Here is a 17,579-nt window from a genome sequence, read left to right on the forward strand (position 1 = left end):
ATCCAAGTTTAGACCATGTTTATCAAGGAGTGGAAATCCAACTTTTTGAGTGAGCTGCTAGGGGTGTGTTTCGATAATTTTACTTCCTTAAGTTAAGTCTTAGCGTTAAATAGAGTACTAGACCACCTGTTTTCGCGGCTTCCAACCAACACTTGAATACCTTCATATCCTTGCTTGAGGTTCTCTTCCAGTGTAAATTTCTACCTCCGTAAAAGTTTCGCTTCAATATGCACCCTTGGGTGATTCTTGTGAGTTTTAATGGTTATCGTCGTGGTGTTTAGAGTTGTATTTTTGGCTGGTATGGGATGATTGAGTGTTCATTTGGTGGTATTTTGGGGGTGGCATAGCCGCATAGCTCATGAGGTTATGGGGATGAGGTCTCGTAGCTCTCTAATGTAGTAATCTGTACATTGAACTGAAGTAGAGGTATACATATACATTTCTTTTATTCCGTATATAAAAGATATGTCAGTCATTTGAGAGATCGTGAATTATGTAAGAGATTAAAACAAAAAAAATTGGAGTATAGCATATGTTTTGGGTACAGAATATCTCATTTTATTCATTATAGATGCATTTGGGTATTTAAGTGAGGTGAAATTTGTTGTATACACTCGGGTATACCGTATATCCAACTAACTCCAGGTTTAGTTTTGCTCTTTATTTGATTGATAAAATGAAAAATAATCATTAAAATGAGAACAAAATATAATGAATGCCATATTTTCCCTAACCTTAAGGGCAAAACTCGGATTCCACTCATTTTTTGTGCACTTCTTATTTCTTTTTTTTTAAATAAACTAGAAAATGTACATGAAATATTTCCTTGTGAAATAAAATGATACGTGAAATAAAATGATACTTGAATAGATGAAAAACGTTTTTGGAAAAGCTAATAGTGGATTTTTTAAGGAAATAATTGTTTTATTTAAAAACACTCTAATTTTATCTGTTGTTGGATGATTATGTTGGAATGGGCGAGAGTGCAAGAGTACTGCTAGATACTGAACTAGTAATGCACCAACACTGAGCCTTGATCATAGTGATTTGAAAATGTTTAAGTCTACATTAGAGATTAGATGAGCAATTAATTATACATGAATAGATGAAAGTGAGATGTCTCGGCAGTACAGCGAATGAAGACCTTGTCAATTTTGCATTTGGTTAGGAACTTGTGTTTCAAAGACTATGTCTTGAGTTTGGAAGTCATGTATGATGGGGTTGGGGGCCAAAACTTAAATGCATGGTTAATTAGGTACTTACTCTAAGAAGGGGATGGACTTTTTCTTACGCCTGCCCATTGGCTAAGTTGTGGGAGCGGTACGCTGGTACCTAAGCTAATATTTGTTGCCTTTACGCCTTCTTATATGGGTTGTGATACGCGTGGATGTTGATGTAGCCTGGATAATAAGTAATAACACCCTTAGCTAGTTGGACTGAATCATACCTAATTTCTCCCAAATCGAAAAATAAGAATTATGTACATTTTTTTTTTATATTTTTTGAATAGATGAGAATTTAGTACATGAATGTGGTATGTTTTGGCCTAAACGATCAATAACGTATGGCGAATTGCATACCCAATCCAATCTCGTGCTAAACTAGATAGCATACCCTTCGTGTGCATATTGTATTGACACAAGAAGTTTTATGATTTTTATAACATGTATTTAGAGATATCGATTCTCAAATATGTTGGAGTACAATCAGGCTGTAAAATACTACAAACAAACTTTTAATTTAGATTGTTGCTTGTTTTTTTTTTTTGTTCATAGAACTCGGATTTACATTCACAGTGGACTTATTTTAAGAATATTGATGGAATAGGATTTAGAAGTGGTTAGGCTTTTTTTTTTTTTTTTTTTTTTTTGAATAAATAGAAGTGGTTAGTAGTTGCAAACAAGTACTCCCTCCGGTTTTTTTTATATGCATCACTTTGACAAGTGCACTATTCACATATTATGGTTGACTTAATTTTTTCACCTCTAAAAAATGAAAAAATGTTATTATATTATATGTCATTAGATTCGTCATAATGTCTAATTTCATAATATAATTTTGTTACAATTTTTATTAATACACAATTAAAGATATGTATGATCAAAGTAGCGTCTCGGCAAATGTGCCGGTCAAACTGATGCATATAAAAAAAAACAGAGGGAGTAATACAATGTCTTGTTTTCGTCCTTGTTTGTGACGACTTGTGAAGTATGCGCCATAGCCTCTTGGAAGTGAGTACGGAACTACGAAGTTAGTAGAAATGAGAAAGAAAATCCGTGTATATATTCACGGGTTGTAGGAAAAGTTAGTAAAAGTTGTAATGCATGAGCCATTTTGAGATGCCAATTACTACGTTGTACTATACTTGTGTTTAGGTAGGCTTTTTCCCCTTGCATGGACTTTGTGGGCTCATTTAATAAATACTTGTACTCCCTCTGTTTTTTTATTAATGTCAATTAATACCCCTTATGTACTATAATACATTATTTGTTCCTTTTTAATTAAAGTTGTTTTTTCTCTCTTCGAGTAATTAACCATACTCATATTTGTTTTGTAATTCCAAATAATCTTTTAGATTGTGAGCGTTGATTGAATTGATTAGTTAACTTAGAATTGTATCTTTACACATAGTTAGAAACGTATTCTTTCACAAATTACGCTGTAATTAAATTTTAAAGTTATCAATTCTACATCTAGCCTTTTTTTTAGTTTATCTATGTGAAACGATAAATAAGATTATTACTTGGGTTTAAGACTTTCATGTTTATTTATTTGTGCTTATTAGTTGTTAAATGTTTTTAATATCATAATTAATGAAAAATTTCATGTTTAGTGCATATTATTACAAATCTAATGACATCTCATTTCATAATTAAAATCTTATGAATTTGTTTATAAATAAGGTTAAAGTTTGGTCAAATTAAATTTGGAAAACATTTTATTAAAGATTTCGAAACTACCAAGTCTTAGAAAAGTGGCAATATAATATGGACTAGTCACACTGACTTGATTGTGACATGAATGGTTCTTAAACCCTTTAGGCCTTTACTAAACTTTATTTGCTAATTCATGACTCGCAAAAATAATGCAACGTTAATTAGTTGACAAAGTCATGTTAACATGCTTATAAAGGAGCGAGCTTCTACTACTATTTGTCGGTATGAATTTGAAACTATCCCTAATGGCTTGTGGCAACCTCAACTTTTTATTGCTTATTCTTATTGGTCTTTCTCTAAATGTAAATGGCCATCTTTCACCACATTTTTATTCTAAAACTTGTCCTAAAGCTCTTAGTATAGTTAAGCAAGAACTCGCGAAAGCTTTTAAAAATGAGGCTCGTATTGGAGCATCCTTACTTCGGTTGCACTTTCATGATTGCTTTGTTAACGTAAGTATTTATATAAAGTTGTACCATAAGGTAATATTAAGTGATTGCTCATTTGTTTATACTTTGCTAATCAACTAGGGTTGCGATGGATCAATTTTACTGGATGACACTTCAACTTTCAAAAGTGAAAAATCGGCTAACCCAAATAATAACTCAGCTCGTGGGTTTGGAGTTGTGGACAATATCAAGGCCAGTTTAGAGAAAGCATGTCCAGGAGTTGTTTCTTGTGCTAATATTCTTGCTATTGCAGCTCGTGATGCTGTTGTTCATGTACGTTGTAGTAAATGTTATTCTTTGTTCCCTCCCAACTTACTTTCCCTACAACAAAACATAAAAAAAATATTGTCCTTTATAATTTATCAAACTAAGTTTGTTAATGTCCATCTACATTTTCGATGATATAATATTACTTGTATTTTTATGTAGATGTGTATTTGTGTTAAATTTATACGAAAATAATAGAGCTAACGTGAAATTTGGAAAGTGCAGTACGGTGGTCCTACATGGAAGGTGAAATTGGGAAGAAAAGATTCTCTAACGGCTAACAGAAGTGCAGCCAATGCTTTTATCCCTCAACCTAAGTTCAATCTTAGTAACCTTACTTCTAGTTTCGCCGCCGTTGGTTTATCTTTTAAAGACATGGTAGTCCTCTCTGGTAAGATTTATACTTTCTGCGTTCTTTTTTAGTCGAATTATGTTTTTACCTCAAGTTGTCAATATGTCGTTTCATCTCTTTTGCATCATAATGAACGTTTGGCTACCGGTACCATAAATCCATACTGGTAACAAACGAGCCAACATATTTAGGTTTGCATGTACAATAATTAGTGACATAAAATTATAAAATGGACGTGTTGTTACCTGAAATGTTTAAACTAACATAATTTTTATAAAAAAAATAATTATATCTTGACTATGATTTTTTGAATATGAATGTCTTTTTCTTTGTGGATAATACAATGTTACAATGACATGAGGCTCCATGTGGATGGACATGGTGTGTTTGTTACCTTGTATTTTTGAACTGACTTGGTTGCTACTTTGTTTATTACTTTTTATGCATAGGCGCACACACTGTTGGGTTTGCTAGGTGCACAAGTTTCCGGCCACACATTTACAACGACACCAATATAGACCCCGCCTTCGCCAAATCGCTACAACAAAAGTGTCCTCGAAAAGGAAGTGACAATGTGTTGCAACCCCTCGACTACCAAACAAGGTTTCGTTTCGATGACAAGTATTACCAAAACCTACTAGTTAAGAAGGGGCTACTTCACTCGGACCAACAACTTTACAATGGAAATAAGGCTGATTGTTTTACTAAAAAGTATGCGATGAACCAAGGCGTGTTCTTTAAAGATTTTGGTAAGAGCATGATTAGAATGGGAAACATCAAGCCACTTACCGGAAGTAATGGAGAAATCCGGCATAATTGTCGTAAACCAAATTAAACTAACGCTAAGTGTACTTAGTTTATGATTTTACGTAAATTTCTGAATTTGCGTATATATTGAATGTCTAATCACTTTAATGTGCTTTATATAGTGTTCATTCATATATTATTATTGGATCAATATGAAGAATAATGAATATTATTATTGTTTTAATTATTCTATTTTACAATAATTGTTGCGTTTTACTTTAATATATATATTCGACGCTAATCAAACAAGATTATACACAAAATCTGATTAGCTAACTATCAAATCAAGCTACACCCATGAACTATTCTGATGGCTAGCATTTTGCCAGCACTTTGTAACAATTGTTGATGAATTCTTTTTATCGACGAAAATGAAAGCTTACCGGTTGCTGGCCACAATCAAACAAATTGCATGCATGTAGGGTAACAATTAAAAAATTAACAACCTACGTTAATTTTGGATATTTCGTCTTAATCTATGGCTAATAATGTTTATTTAATCGACATTAGTGAGTAGTGACCAAAATATTGTTGATTGTTGTCATTTAAATGATCCAACATTAACACCATTAGAATGTTTATTACAAGGAATGCGAAATTGTAATTTATGGTTTTTTTTTCATTCTCTTTAAGAATATAAGAATTTTTGTTTGAAGTTCGAGAAGTTTTAGTAAAAATCACTTATTATAATTAGACAACTAGAATCTTAAACGTAGTAGCTAAAAATTTCATAAAAAAAAGAACATTTATCTTTGCACTTAAGCATTTATAAAACTAATAATTGTATGTTCATTGAGATACTTTGTAATCTAGTAACTAAGCTATACTATTAGTAGAATTGCAAAAGCAAAATTTAAAATGACAATTTAAGAAAAGAAATAAAGAAAACATTCCAAAGCAACTAAAGCAAGCAAAGCTCCAACTTAGGAAAGAGGTATTCGAAAATGACTTGATTAGCATATATCACGAGCACTGTTTTTTATGGACCCTCTATATTATTAACTATATTAAGAAATTGAGTAAATAAATTGTATTACACCAATCCTATACTATATAGCTCAACATTATTGGATTTTTGTCCATTGTTTTGGCACATCAGATAATAAATTGGCTGACGAAGTCATCATCTAACAAATCATCAAGTTCATATATTAACAATTGTCGGCACGAAACTAAGCTAAGTATAGGGGAGTTGATGAAAATGGCGTATGGCAAGTTCTACTACTTCCTACTATTTGTTAATTTTTGCCTTACTCTAAATAATGTAGAAGGCAAACTTTCATCGAATTATTATGCTTCTACTTGTCCAAATGCTCTTGATATTGTTAAGGAAGGGATTAAGGATGCTATAAGAAAGGAGGCTCGAGTTGGAGCTTCAATTCTTCGATTGCATTTTCATGATTGTTTTGTCAATGTAAGTACTCATTAAAACCCGTGTTAAGGTTGTCTTTTAATTATTACTCGTACTATATATATGAAGTAATGTTTTTAGGTAGTGTTAACTAATTAATAAATGCATTGATGAACTAACTAGGGTTGCGATGGATCAATCCTCCTAGATGATACTCCAAATTTCAAAAGTGAGAAAACAGCCGTCCCTAATAATAACTCAGCTCGTGGATTTGAGGTTGTAGACCACATTAAGGCTAAGTTGGAAAAGGCATGCCCTGGAGTCGTCTCTTGTGCTGATATCCTTGCTATTATAGCTCGTGATGCAGTTGTTCGTGTAAGTTTCTTCGTATCTATTCTCCACTATTTCTCCGAACTTGTTCTTCATATATAATTAAGTTCTTCATATATAATTGAGCTAAATAGAAGAAATGAAAATTGTAGTATGGTGGTCCAACATGGAAAGTGAGATTGGGAAGAAGAGATTCTCTCACAGCAAACCAAAGTGCAGCAAACGCTTTTATTCCACAACCTACATTCGATGTTAGTAATCTTACTTCCAGTTTTGCCGCCGTTGGTTTATCGTTCAAGGACATGGTGGTCCTCTCTGGTACGTTATTTTTAATCTCTCTGTCTTATCCTGTTTCGTTCATACATTCCTTTATCACAAATTAAATTTGGAGTTCACCTTATCTTTTTCTTTTCACTTTTTCGAGACCAGAAAAGGAGTTTATTTATAGTTATATTTTTCTTTACATATAAATCATGAAAAAGCTTTTTCAAAAGTACTTAAATAGTACAAGTATAAAAACACAAGAGTATTATACAAGTTATTTTAATTTATGGATAATTTTTTATTAATTACAAGTAATAAACTCCATCGATTTCTTATTAATGACTTTTTAAGATAATGTATTCCATTTAATTTTAAAAATGAAACTTATTATTACTAATACGTAGCACTTAACGCAAACATGCAATAAGAGAATTGATATTGAAAATCTACGTATAGTGGTGCATGGATCTTCTACATATTAAAAAAATTAATGAAATGAAAGATTAGTTAAATAATACAAGTAGATAATATCAAATGGAAGTATTATTGTATGTTACTTTAATAAATAAATCAACAATCTTCAAAGTGGTTTTTTCTTCCTTCTCTCATTACTTTTTGGTCCATCCTTCAAAGGAGTAGTTAATTGGTCCCATCATCGCTAGCTATTTAGCCACTCACTTTTTTTCACAAAATGCATAACCACTTGATTAATTTATTTTTCTTATTCAAACATGAGTAGACTCTAAGACAATAATATGATATGTCACGTAGAATAATATCTATGCATACAATATCAATTATAAATGTCCTTTTTATAATGAATTTGTGAATAACTTTTAACGATGGCTATAGTTTTAAGTGAGAAAACGCTAATCGGTTGATTACTCAAAACGACTTCAGTTTCTAATTATTGCATAATTTTGTATGTGAAGGCGGGCACACTATTGGATTAGCAAGATGTGCAACATTCCGGACACATATCCACAATGATACTGATATCGACACCGCCTTTGCTAATTATCTCAAGAAAAAATGTCCTCTTACTGGAAATACCAATGTGTTACAGCCCTTAGACTACCAAACTAAGTATACTTTCGACGTCAATTATTACAAGAATTTACTAGTTAAGAAGGGTTTACTACACTCAGATCAGGCACTTTACAATACAAACAAGAAGTCTGAATCTCTTGTAAAAAAGTATGCAATGGATCAGTGTAAGTTCTTTAAGGACTTTGCTAAGAGCATGATTAGAATGGGAAACATCAAGCCTCTTACCGGAAGTAACGGCGAAATTAGGCGTAATTGCCGTAAACCTAATTAGAGATGTCCCTAATTCTTAGACCTTTACGTACATGCATTTTTTATTTATACATATGTCCAAGTTTATTTTTATTGTAAATGTGAAGATCGATGTATTTATAATTTTATATTGATGTTTTAAGTGGTATTTATGTAACGATTCAAAAAATGTCACATTGATATTGTAATTTGAGCAAGCACTTTACTAATGTGACAACTAAAATTAGATGAAGGATTGATGGTAATATGATATAGGACAATAGGAGAGCAACCCCAAAAGCTAGCTTAAGGGGAGGAGAGCCCATTGTCCTATATAAATCCCACATCAATCCCCCATATGACCGATGTGGGACTCAAGTCCCATACCTTTGCAATGGATAGTCCTATAACATAATAATCTATCTTCCATTTAGTTAATAGTTGATACATTTGAAGAATAATAGGTTGGAGTAGGTGATTCAAATTCAGGTGCATATGGCATCTCAATTATTATTATTTAAATAATTTATTCTTGATAGAATGTCTTGATGTGCTTTCCTTCCTTGTACAATAACTTTCTTTCTTTTTTTTTTTTTTTGAAACACTTGTACAATAACTTCTACTCCGTAGTTATTATTCTCGCGTATATATGTTTAAAAACAATTTAAAACATACTTCATCTTTTTTAAAAATAATCACCCCCTTGACATATTTTTTTAAAAAGAATTTATGAATAGTAAATACTCCGTAAAATTAATAGATGAATAATTTACAAAGTCAAAACGTTGAGGTAGTATTAAATGACTCGGGAAGTGGAAATTTTAATAAAGAAAAAAATTCTCTATGATATAAGGCATACTTAATTCAGTATGTACGAAGTGCCGGCATCTTACAGCATACGTAAGTAGTGCTAATACTAGTACAAGTTGTACAACCTAGAACGTACATTTCAATGTTTTCATGCGTGCAAGGACGACAAAATACTTTAGGATAAATCATAACAATTGTTTTTATACTTAAAGTTCATGACATGTGTCTAGCTAGAATTTGTAAACAAATACCTCCTCAATGAATAGGAAAATCCATACCCAAAATTGAGGCCGGTGTTCCCTTACATAACTAATGGAAGCTTGACGTAGAGTTAAATACAACCGTCATTTTCGGTAAGTCCCTAGCAAACCCAATAACACAAACATATTTGAAAAAACTACAAATTCGACTTTGAAGTATGATAGAAACTCAATCGATCTCTTGTGTACACCGGTACACGTAGCAGTAACCTGTCTAATCTTCTCATAATAGTAAAATAGTCGCGAAATAAGGAGACAATAATTAACTTTATATTTTACACGAGCATACTAATATTGTTGACTAAGTAGAATAATCACCTTTTTAGCTCAAATTATCCTATAAACATATTTCGTGGTAATTTTATACATACTACGAGTATGTTATACGAGTAGTAATTATCGCGAAGTTGAGCAAGGTACTGTAGTAGTGTATAGAGACCTAATCTAACTCAAAAACGTTTTTGAGTTGGAGGGAAGTGTAGTCATAGTATTAGTTGTTAAAACATAGCAATCATCCCATGTGGTGTGATTAGGACGTAAAATGTCATATGCATGTGTATGATGTATATGACCTCAAACGTCTGCTTTGAATAATATTCCAAAGCATAATAAACATCTTTTTCTAGCACTGAATTTGAGAGATTTCTGAATATGAAGAAATTACATACGTGGATGAATCCGCTTTTTGAGTTTAGATAACATTGTTCTTTGTGATGTTTACAACTGTGGCATGGTCCATTCCCTATAGTTGGAGAATTTTTTATTTTTATTTTGGTTATTAGAATTAAGCTAAAGAGAATTATTATTGTTGGCTATCTTGGATTTTAGTTTGGTTATTATTGAAATTAATTGCATACAATAATTATGTCAATTTTAAGTTTGATTTTGCAAAATAATTAAATTTTGAACTAAGGGCTTGTTCAGATAAACTGAGCTGAACTAAACTGAACTGAACTAATTGGAGCTGAACTAAACTGAATATATTTTGAGAGAAGGAAATTAGGAGCTGAACTGAGTTGAGCTGAACTGAACTAATTATTAGAGCTAAACTGAATTGAATTTAATCTGAAGAGAACATGCCCTAAGTATTACAAAGCCATAGTACTAGGGCCACAAAAAAAATAAAATAAAAAATAAAAAAATCCATTTCATACAAGAATTTGTTCTTGAATTAAGTACCAACTAAGCTATATACTCTAGAATATGAACTTAAGAATATTACTTCTTTGAAGATGCAATTAAATAAAGAGAGGTGAGTTTTAATTCTTAAAAAAAAGGGAGAAAGAGGGGAATAGAATTAAGACTCATGAACTTTGTTAAAGAATCAAATTTTTGCAAAGAGGGGTGGATGAGATTTGAATTCGTGATCTTTGTGCCACACTGGCTCTAGATACTATGTTAGAGAGCCAACTCAACCAAAAATTTAAGTATATGGTTGAAACTCATGATCGGTTTACATACTCTATCAAACTTGGCCTAAAATTTTGGATTAATATAAAGTTTTATATGATTCAAAAATGTAAATTTAGGATAGAATAAAGTACGGCCCGAATAAATCCTATTGAATCCGGCCCAATTTACCGGGTGTAGTGACGACATTTTTGGCCGAAAGCTACCTTTAATTGCTTGTTCCTTGGTCTAAAAGATTATCTACTTTGCGGCATGTCTCATGGTGTCGTTATACCACAGATTATTTAAGGAGCAGAAACTTCCTAGTCTTATATATATATTTTTTTAAACCACTTCCTAGTCTTATATAATAAATTAATAATAATAGGTCTACGTTTGTGACTTAAACGATGGCCCATTCCAATTTCCAAGAACAAACGAATCTAGGCAAAACATGATGTGTCTTACAATAATAGTTGGAAATTTCGTAAAAATTTATAAAATTGGACTGCGAGGCAATAAACTGCGCAAATTGGAATTATATGACAGATGAATTATATGACAGATTTTTATCAGTTTTCCTAGTCCTTGTCACTTAATTAGTAGTACGCTAAAAGTGATATTAATAAACGAATTTTACTTTCTAATTTTAGTCCCACATCGTCCCAAAATCATACTCCATAATATGGAATGTGCAAAAAGTGGAGTAGTTATGATCTTCAAAAAATTCAAGAACATTGAAGAACAAATAGAAAGAAAAAGCTTCAAAAACTAGTTATTACTAATAGATAGCACCTTTAAGGTTTTGGCCTAATAGTTAAGACTGAATGATCAAGTACAATAATAAATCACAACGTTTAAATCTTTTCATTCCTATTTGTACTTTGTATTGCCATTTGTGAGTTATTGCACCAAAAATAACCATTTTATAGCATCATTGGCACTAGGGATGGCAGGTGGGTATAAAAAAGCGGGTCCCGCACCGCACCCGCCCCAGTTGGTGTGGGTATGGGTACAAGCTTGGCGGGTATGTAGGCGGGTATGGGTATAAAAGTCATACCCGCCGTGGATAGTGGGTAGGTGGTGGATTTTGAGTAATACCCGCCCAATACCCGCCTGACCCGCCCAATTACCCGCATACCCGCCCAAATACCCACCAATGTAAGACTATTATTATTTTAGTTTTAGTTTTTATTTTTAGGAAATAAGACTATTATTATTTTAGTTTTAGTTTTAGTATTTGTTATGATGTCGGACTACTTTAATTGTTTGTATTTCAAATTAACTATATATTTGCAACAATTTTTAGTGTATAATGACTGTTTATATGAGAAATTTATATAAAAAAAACTGATATTTCGTTAGTGGGTAAAGGCGGGTAAACGCAGGTGGTGGATATCCACTTGGGTGGTGGAGCGGGTGTGGGTTTAGGTTTCTACCCGCTTAGGCGGGTGTGGGTGTTGAAAAATTACCCGCCGCAGGTGGCGGGTAGATGGTGGGTATAAAATATTTTGGCGGGTGTGGGTATGGGGGAGGGGGTACCCGCACCCGCACCGCCCAATTGCCATCCCTAATCATTGCTCTATCATCGTCACTTATAATCCTCAAAATAATCTAACAACCAAGACAAAAACTTTTTTTTATTTTTAGGAAAATTTGCGAGGAAGGTCCTTTTAAGTGGTCGACCTTGTGAGAAAGGCCCTTTCATTAAAAAAAAAAAAAAAAAAAAAAAAAAAAAAAAAAAAAAAAAAAAAAGTGGCACAAAAGGTCTTTATATCATGTTTGGGTTGTGAGGAGGGTCCTTTGACCATTTTCCGGCGTTGACTTTTCTATTTTCCGGCCAAAAAAAGCCACGTGTAAAGCATGTGATTTATTAAGTTCCCTTTTTCCCTATTTTCTCTCATTGTGGGGAGGATTAGCCTTGAATTACTTTGAACAGCCTTCAATTTTAATTTACGGAATTACAATTGAAGTTTTTGTGTTAATTGTTTTCAGAAATTAGGGTTTAATAGGGGAAAAAAGGGGAAAACAAGGGAAAAGAGGAGGGAGAAAAAAGAGAACCTAGATGTGGCTTTTTTTGGCCGGAAAATAAAAAAGTCAACGCCGGAAAATGGTCAAAGGACCCTCCTCACAACCCAAACATGTTATAAGGACCTTTTGTGCCACCTTTTTTTATAAAAGGGCCTTTCTCACAAGGTCGACCACTTAAAAGGACCTTCCTCGCAAATTTTCCTTATTTTTATTTATTTATTTATTTATTTTGTAAAGAGAGCCAATACGGGTAAATAACGTACGTAGATGAGACTATTTTGAAGATTTCAACCGACTAAGCTAATTGATCATTTACTTAGCTGAGATGTTATACTGATCTGAATAGGTGATATCCGTTTCTAATTATTGCAAACTTGCATGTGGTGCCCTCTAATTGTATATGTGAATACGAAGTAGTATATTATATTTTAGTACCTAATAAGCAATAAGATTATTGATTATATTAACGGTGCTTTGTAATTGTATATATCTTCATTGCAATAATTGGGGTAATTTATCATTGATCCCTTCAAACACGTCAATGTAAACTTAGTAACATGATTTATATTCTACCACTTCAACTACTCAATTTCCAGGACACTCTCCAAATTTGTCGCATGCATGAAAAGAACATGCAAAATCAATCATGATCGATTTTTATCTTAAGTGGGGCCATGCAGCAAAAAAAAAAAAAAAAAAAAAAAAAAAAAAAAAAAAAAGTTTACTCATAATTAATTACCAACAAGTGGTTTAAAAATGACTCCGTACAACATTTAACCTTAATTATGTAAGCAAGAATTAAATGTGCGCCTTTACTCATTAATTTCACCTTTTAAGTGTTTTACTCTTTAGGGAAATTGATTATCCTTTTCGTGATAAAATCATGAGAATAATAACCCAAGCAAACTTGCTTTATTTTCCAACCTAAATTGCAATGGCAAGAGAAATGTGCATAGCCAACCTAAAAGACTAGCCTACACTGTGCTATGTCTTTTTCACTTTTTTTTTCTTATGTGCTTTTTTTTTTCCTCTATGCTTGCTTGCTTAGTTTCCATTTCAATCAACAACAACCAAAAAAAAAAAAAAACCCTTCCACTACAAACTTTGTTAGTTAAAGTTGACAAACGCTTAATTAGTTGTTAATACTACATTCGTTAATTATTATATGTAACTTTTAAATTTTTTTTAACAAAAGTAGTATAATACATAAGCCACTTCCTTCTACTATTCTACAAATCAAAAGTTGCCCCTCAAATTTATTTTATTAATTATTATTTACAAATACATATCTAAACAAATATACGATGTATATCCTAGTTATATATGTTGATGTAGCTGACAATTAAAGTTAATAATCTGATTGAATAAGGTCTGAATTACATTTCACAATATCTAAAACATAAACTCCGTACCATTTCATCTGCCAATAAAATTTGTTAGTATCAAATACATGTACATGATAGTAGATTAGTAGTCGGTTGAATATATCTCGATGTCGTCTCCCAATTGAAGTATAAATAACACTAAAAAATTGCAATAATTCTCGTACAATATTAGTTTATCGATTTTAAGCAATATAGGTTATAAGAAGAAAAATGAAGTCTAGAATTCTTAAACATGGGGATCGACATTATTCACACCCATCTAACAAAGTTTTGCGGACTAATAATTACAAATTTCTAGGTAATTAAAATCAACAAATTATAAGACTCATTAATTTAGAATATAAAAAATAATTTTACCACATGAAAATATGCAAAAACTCCCATGTGAGAGAGCAAGAAATGTCCCCTAAATTGTGGTCTTAAACGTGGTTTTCGCTACTTGTGGACAACCGTTACTTGTATATTTTCATGTTCTCTTATTTATTCTAACCATATTATATAAAATAAATATATTTATACATTTATGTTAGTACCATTACTTTATATCATCTTGTAGTGGCGGCGAATACTAAGGTGCATTAATTGGACCACCAGATGTGTTTAGTAATAGTAGTACACTATATAAAAGTATTAATGCGTCAATCTACCATATAAATAGCACTTTTGCAAAAGCAAAATGGCACTATCACACTACTCGTACTATTCTATGGCTTCTTTCAAGTGTTTCATAGCATGTATTTCTGTGCTCATCATTCTTAACCTTTCTAGTAATGTTGATGCTCGTCGTAAAGAGCAGCTTTCGCTAGATTACTACTACTACACTTGCCCGAATGTTTTGGATATCGTACGCGACACCGTGGTAGAGGCTATTAAGAACGAGACTCGAAATGGTGCCTCCTTGCTTCGCCTTCATTTCCATGATTGCTTTGTCAATGTGAGTAAAATATAATTTTTTTTCGCGCTAGCTCTTGTTTGGAATTTTGATCGCAATAGTTGGTCTAATTAGGTTAATGATTGATTTGTGTTCGGGTTTGTAGGGATGTGATGGATCCGTGCTATTGGATGATAATGCAACATTTATCGGAGAAAAAAATGCATTCCCTAATAGTAATTCACTAAGAGCATTTGATGTGGTAGATGTCATCAAAGCTCGATTGGAGAAGGCTTGCCCACTTATCGTCTCTTGTGCTGATATCCTCGCTATTGCTGCTCGTGATTCCGTTTATCATGTAAGTTATAATAACCCACATGTTCATAATATGCAAAATGATTATACAACTAGCAATTTGTCATGTAAAATAAAATTAACTTGAATAAAAAAAGTAATTTGCTAGTAAAGGTCAATTCATAGGAATTTGCATTGTTCCCGTGAATTTCCTAGAATGAACATATATAGTTAATGAACTTGACTAATTTGGTAGAACATTGTCAATGTACACACATTTAAAGTTTTCTTTATATCAAAGATTTGTGTCGACAACTTTAATTAAACATTGTCATTTAACAATACTCAAATTTATTTGTATTATTTGTATTAATGACATGTTACTATTTTTAATTAATTATTTAATTTTTTTTAACAGATTTTCTGATTGTGAAATTAATTAATTAATTTATTTATATTTTACAGTTAGGAGGTCCTACTTGGGATGTAAAATTGGGAAGAAGAGACTCTCTGACAGCAAACTTAACAGCTGCAAACGTATTTATCCCAGCACCATCTTCCAATATCACTCTTCTTAAATCTAATTTTGCAGATGTAGGATTATCATTCAAAGACTTGGTGTCACTTTCTGGTATTTATTCCTATTTCTTTATTCTCATAAAAAAGAAAATAAATATACTTTTATTTATTCTTACTTCTTTATTTATTCTCCTATAAAAAAATAAGAAAAATAATTTCATTTGTCCTATTCTAGATTCTGTAATTAAAGTTTTTATTCCACCTATTCTTCCTTTTTTAGGTGGAAATTTATTCTTCTTTTGCTACATTACCATTTTATAATGACCTAGATTAAGTTTATTTAATTTCAAAATGTAGTTAAATAAATTAAGGTTTGTGAATAGTGTAAACTTTATCTTTGAAATTATTCTAGAAAAGCTTGTTTTCCATAATTTTCCAAACACTTTATTTCATTAGGACAATTACATTAATATCATGTACAATAATGTTGATACGTAGTATACAAGTATTAAACAGTGAGACAAAAAATCAATCACATGCCATACACGATCTTAACCTCGCGTTACATTGAAATTGTCAAAAACCACAAAATGCCAATCACATTTGGAATGGATTCCTGAAATTTCATGATACAATAAATAGAAATAATTGATGATGGGTTTTCCTCAACAAAATAATAATAATTGATCATGGGGTTGTCATACACTATTATATAAAGGTAATGCATATGATAATGACACCATATATTTATGATAACAATAATCATAATGATTAAGACTTTTAGCAACAAAAAAGTTGTAAATTTATTTATTCATCATGTCTATATTTATTATGTCAACCATATACTATAATTATGTTATGAGTATTTTTTTTATTGACGTATGAATGATGTTATATTTACAGGGGCACACACATTAGGCTTTGCAAGGTGCACAACATTTAGGTCAAGAATTTACAATGATAGAGATATTAGTCCTTCATTTGCTCAAAAATTAAGAGGAGAGTGTCCTCCTGTTGGAAACGACGACGTTTTGCAAGGATTGGACCTAAAAACTCCATCACATTTTGATAATTTATACTACAAGAATTTGTTGACAAAAAAAGGTTTGCTTCATTCAGATCAAGAGATATACAATAGCAACAAAGCTGATCCAATTGTTAGAAAATATTCAAGAGATGTTTCCAAATTTTATAGGGATTTTTCCAAAGGTATGATTAAGATGAGTGAAATTAGCCCTCTTCTTGGTAATGAAGGTGAGATTAGACAAAATTGTCGAGTAGCGCGATAATTAGCTAGGTGATCTAATTGATTAATTAAGTTGTTACTCATCATCATGTATTGAAATGTGATTAATTACATAGCTATTTTTTAGTTCTTTTTTTTTATGATTATACACACATTAGTGTTTAAAGTATATAGGAGTGTATATTACTCCTCTTTGTTTATGTACATTAGAAAATTTTCAACCCAAATAATTGTAACATTCTTATAATGCCATGAAATAGTAATTCAAGTTACCATTATTATTATGTACTCCGTATAATACTATTGAATGTTCATTTTGATACTTATTTTTTTGGCACTTTTCTAGCAACCAAAGTTTGTTTTCAATTTGTTCCAAATAACTATGCATTTGACTATTTTGACCAAGTTGAATTGTTCTAATTATCATTGACTATATAAGATTTTGCATCTCTAGCACATACTAATATTGTTTATAACAAATTCTTGGAATAATATATAATCTAGAATTAAGATAGCGCCGTAGAAAGATATAAGTGTACTTTAACAATTCAACTCAAACTAAAAGCTTTCAAATCGTTTTTTACTATTTGAAAATAGTGCAATGTGGTATAAAAAACTAAAGAGGGATATATCATATATGTAAAAAGTTAGACAAGTCTTCTATTAAGAGTGTTACCCGACGTGTTTAAAGTAGCAAGTTGACTTAGATTATGCATTTGTGCATGAACTCTCCATGCTAA

At 31.6% G+C, this 17,579-nt stretch overlaps 3 protein-coding genes across 3 annotated transcripts; all 3 read left to right on the forward strand.

Moving 5' to 3' along the window:
* Positions 1-3,148: 3,148 nt before the first annotated feature.
* On the forward strand, positions 3,149-4,995 carry LOC145593806 (peroxidase P7-like). Its single transcript, XM_081650174.1, has 4 exons — positions 3,149-3,388; positions 3,467-3,658; positions 3,878-4,043; positions 4,454-4,995. The coding sequence occupies exons 1-4, from the start codon at positions 3,161-3,163 to the stop codon at positions 4,837-4,839; spliced, it is 972 nt and encodes a 323-aa protein (XP_081506300.1). The 5' UTR covers positions 3,149-3,160; the 3' UTR covers positions 4,840-4,995.
* Positions 4,996-5,849: 854 nt separating this feature from the next.
* LOC145593747 (peroxidase P7-like) lies at positions 5,850-8,252 on the forward strand. The gene is made up of 4 exons (XM_081650086.1): positions 5,850-6,225; positions 6,346-6,537; positions 6,645-6,810; positions 7,689-8,252. The coding sequence occupies exons 1-4, from the start codon at positions 6,007-6,009 to the stop codon at positions 8,075-8,077; spliced, it is 966 nt and encodes a 321-aa protein (XP_081506212.1). The 5' UTR covers positions 5,850-6,006; the 3' UTR covers positions 8,078-8,252.
* Positions 8,253-14,453: 6,201 nt separating this feature from the next.
* On the forward strand, positions 14,454-16,969 carry LOC145594490 (peroxidase P7-like). The gene is made up of 4 exons (XM_081650794.1): positions 14,454-14,843; positions 14,947-15,138; positions 15,540-15,705; positions 16,497-16,969. Exons 1-4 carry the CDS (start codon positions 14,586-14,588, stop codon positions 16,880-16,882), a joined length of 1,002 nt encoding a protein of 333 aa, XP_081506920.1. The 5' UTR covers positions 14,454-14,585; the 3' UTR covers positions 16,883-16,969.
* Positions 16,970-17,579: the final 610 nt, after the last annotated feature.

The sequence above is a fragment of the Chenopodium album genome, chromosome 19, assembly GCF_948465745.1.
Source record: "Chenopodium album chromosome 19, dcCheAlbu1.1, whole genome shotgun sequence".
Classification (NCBI taxonomy): Eukaryota; Viridiplantae; Streptophyta; class Magnoliopsida; order Caryophyllales; family Amaranthaceae; genus Chenopodium; species Chenopodium album.

What these genes read in the sequence shown, in the direction of transcription:
- LOC145593747 (XM_081650086.1), top strand. Translation starts at nt 6,007, where the DNA reads ATGAAAATGGCGTATGGCAAGTTCTACTACTTCCTACTATTTGTTAAT. An exon ending in TTCATGATTGTTTTGTCAAT is followed by an intron (nt 6,226 to 6,345) that starts GTAAGTACTCAT and finishes TGAACTAACTAG; the next exon opens with GGTTGCGATGGATCAATCCT. An exon ending in CTCGTGATGCAGTTGTTCGT is followed by an intron (nt 6,538 to 6,644) that starts GTAAGTTTCTTC and finishes TGAAAATTGTAG; the next exon opens with TATGGTGGTCCAACATGGAA.
- LOC145594490 (XM_081650794.1), top strand. Translation starts at nt 14,586, where the DNA reads ATGGCACTATCACACTACTCGTACTATTCTATGGCTTCTTTCAAGTGT. An exon ending in TCCATGATTGCTTTGTCAAT is followed by an intron (nt 14,844 to 14,946) that starts GTGAGTAAAATA and finishes TCGGGTTTGTAG; the next exon opens with GGATGTGATGGATCCGTGCT. An exon ending in AGACTTGGTGTCACTTTCTG is followed by an intron (nt 15,706 to 16,496) that starts GTATTTATTCCT and finishes TTATATTTACAG; the next exon opens with GGGCACACACATTAGGCTTT.
- LOC145593806 (XM_081650174.1), top strand. Translation starts at nt 3,161, where the DNA reads ATGAATTTGAAACTATCCCTAATGGCTTGTGGCAACCTCAACTTTTTA. An exon ending in TTCATGATTGCTTTGTTAAC is followed by an intron (nt 3,389 to 3,466) that starts GTAAGTATTTAT and finishes CTAATCAACTAG; the next exon opens with GGTTGCGATGGATCAATTTT. An exon ending in CTCGTGATGCTGTTGTTCAT is followed by an intron (nt 3,659 to 3,877) that starts GTACGTTGTAGT and finishes TGGAAAGTGCAG; the next exon opens with TACGGTGGTCCTACATGGAA.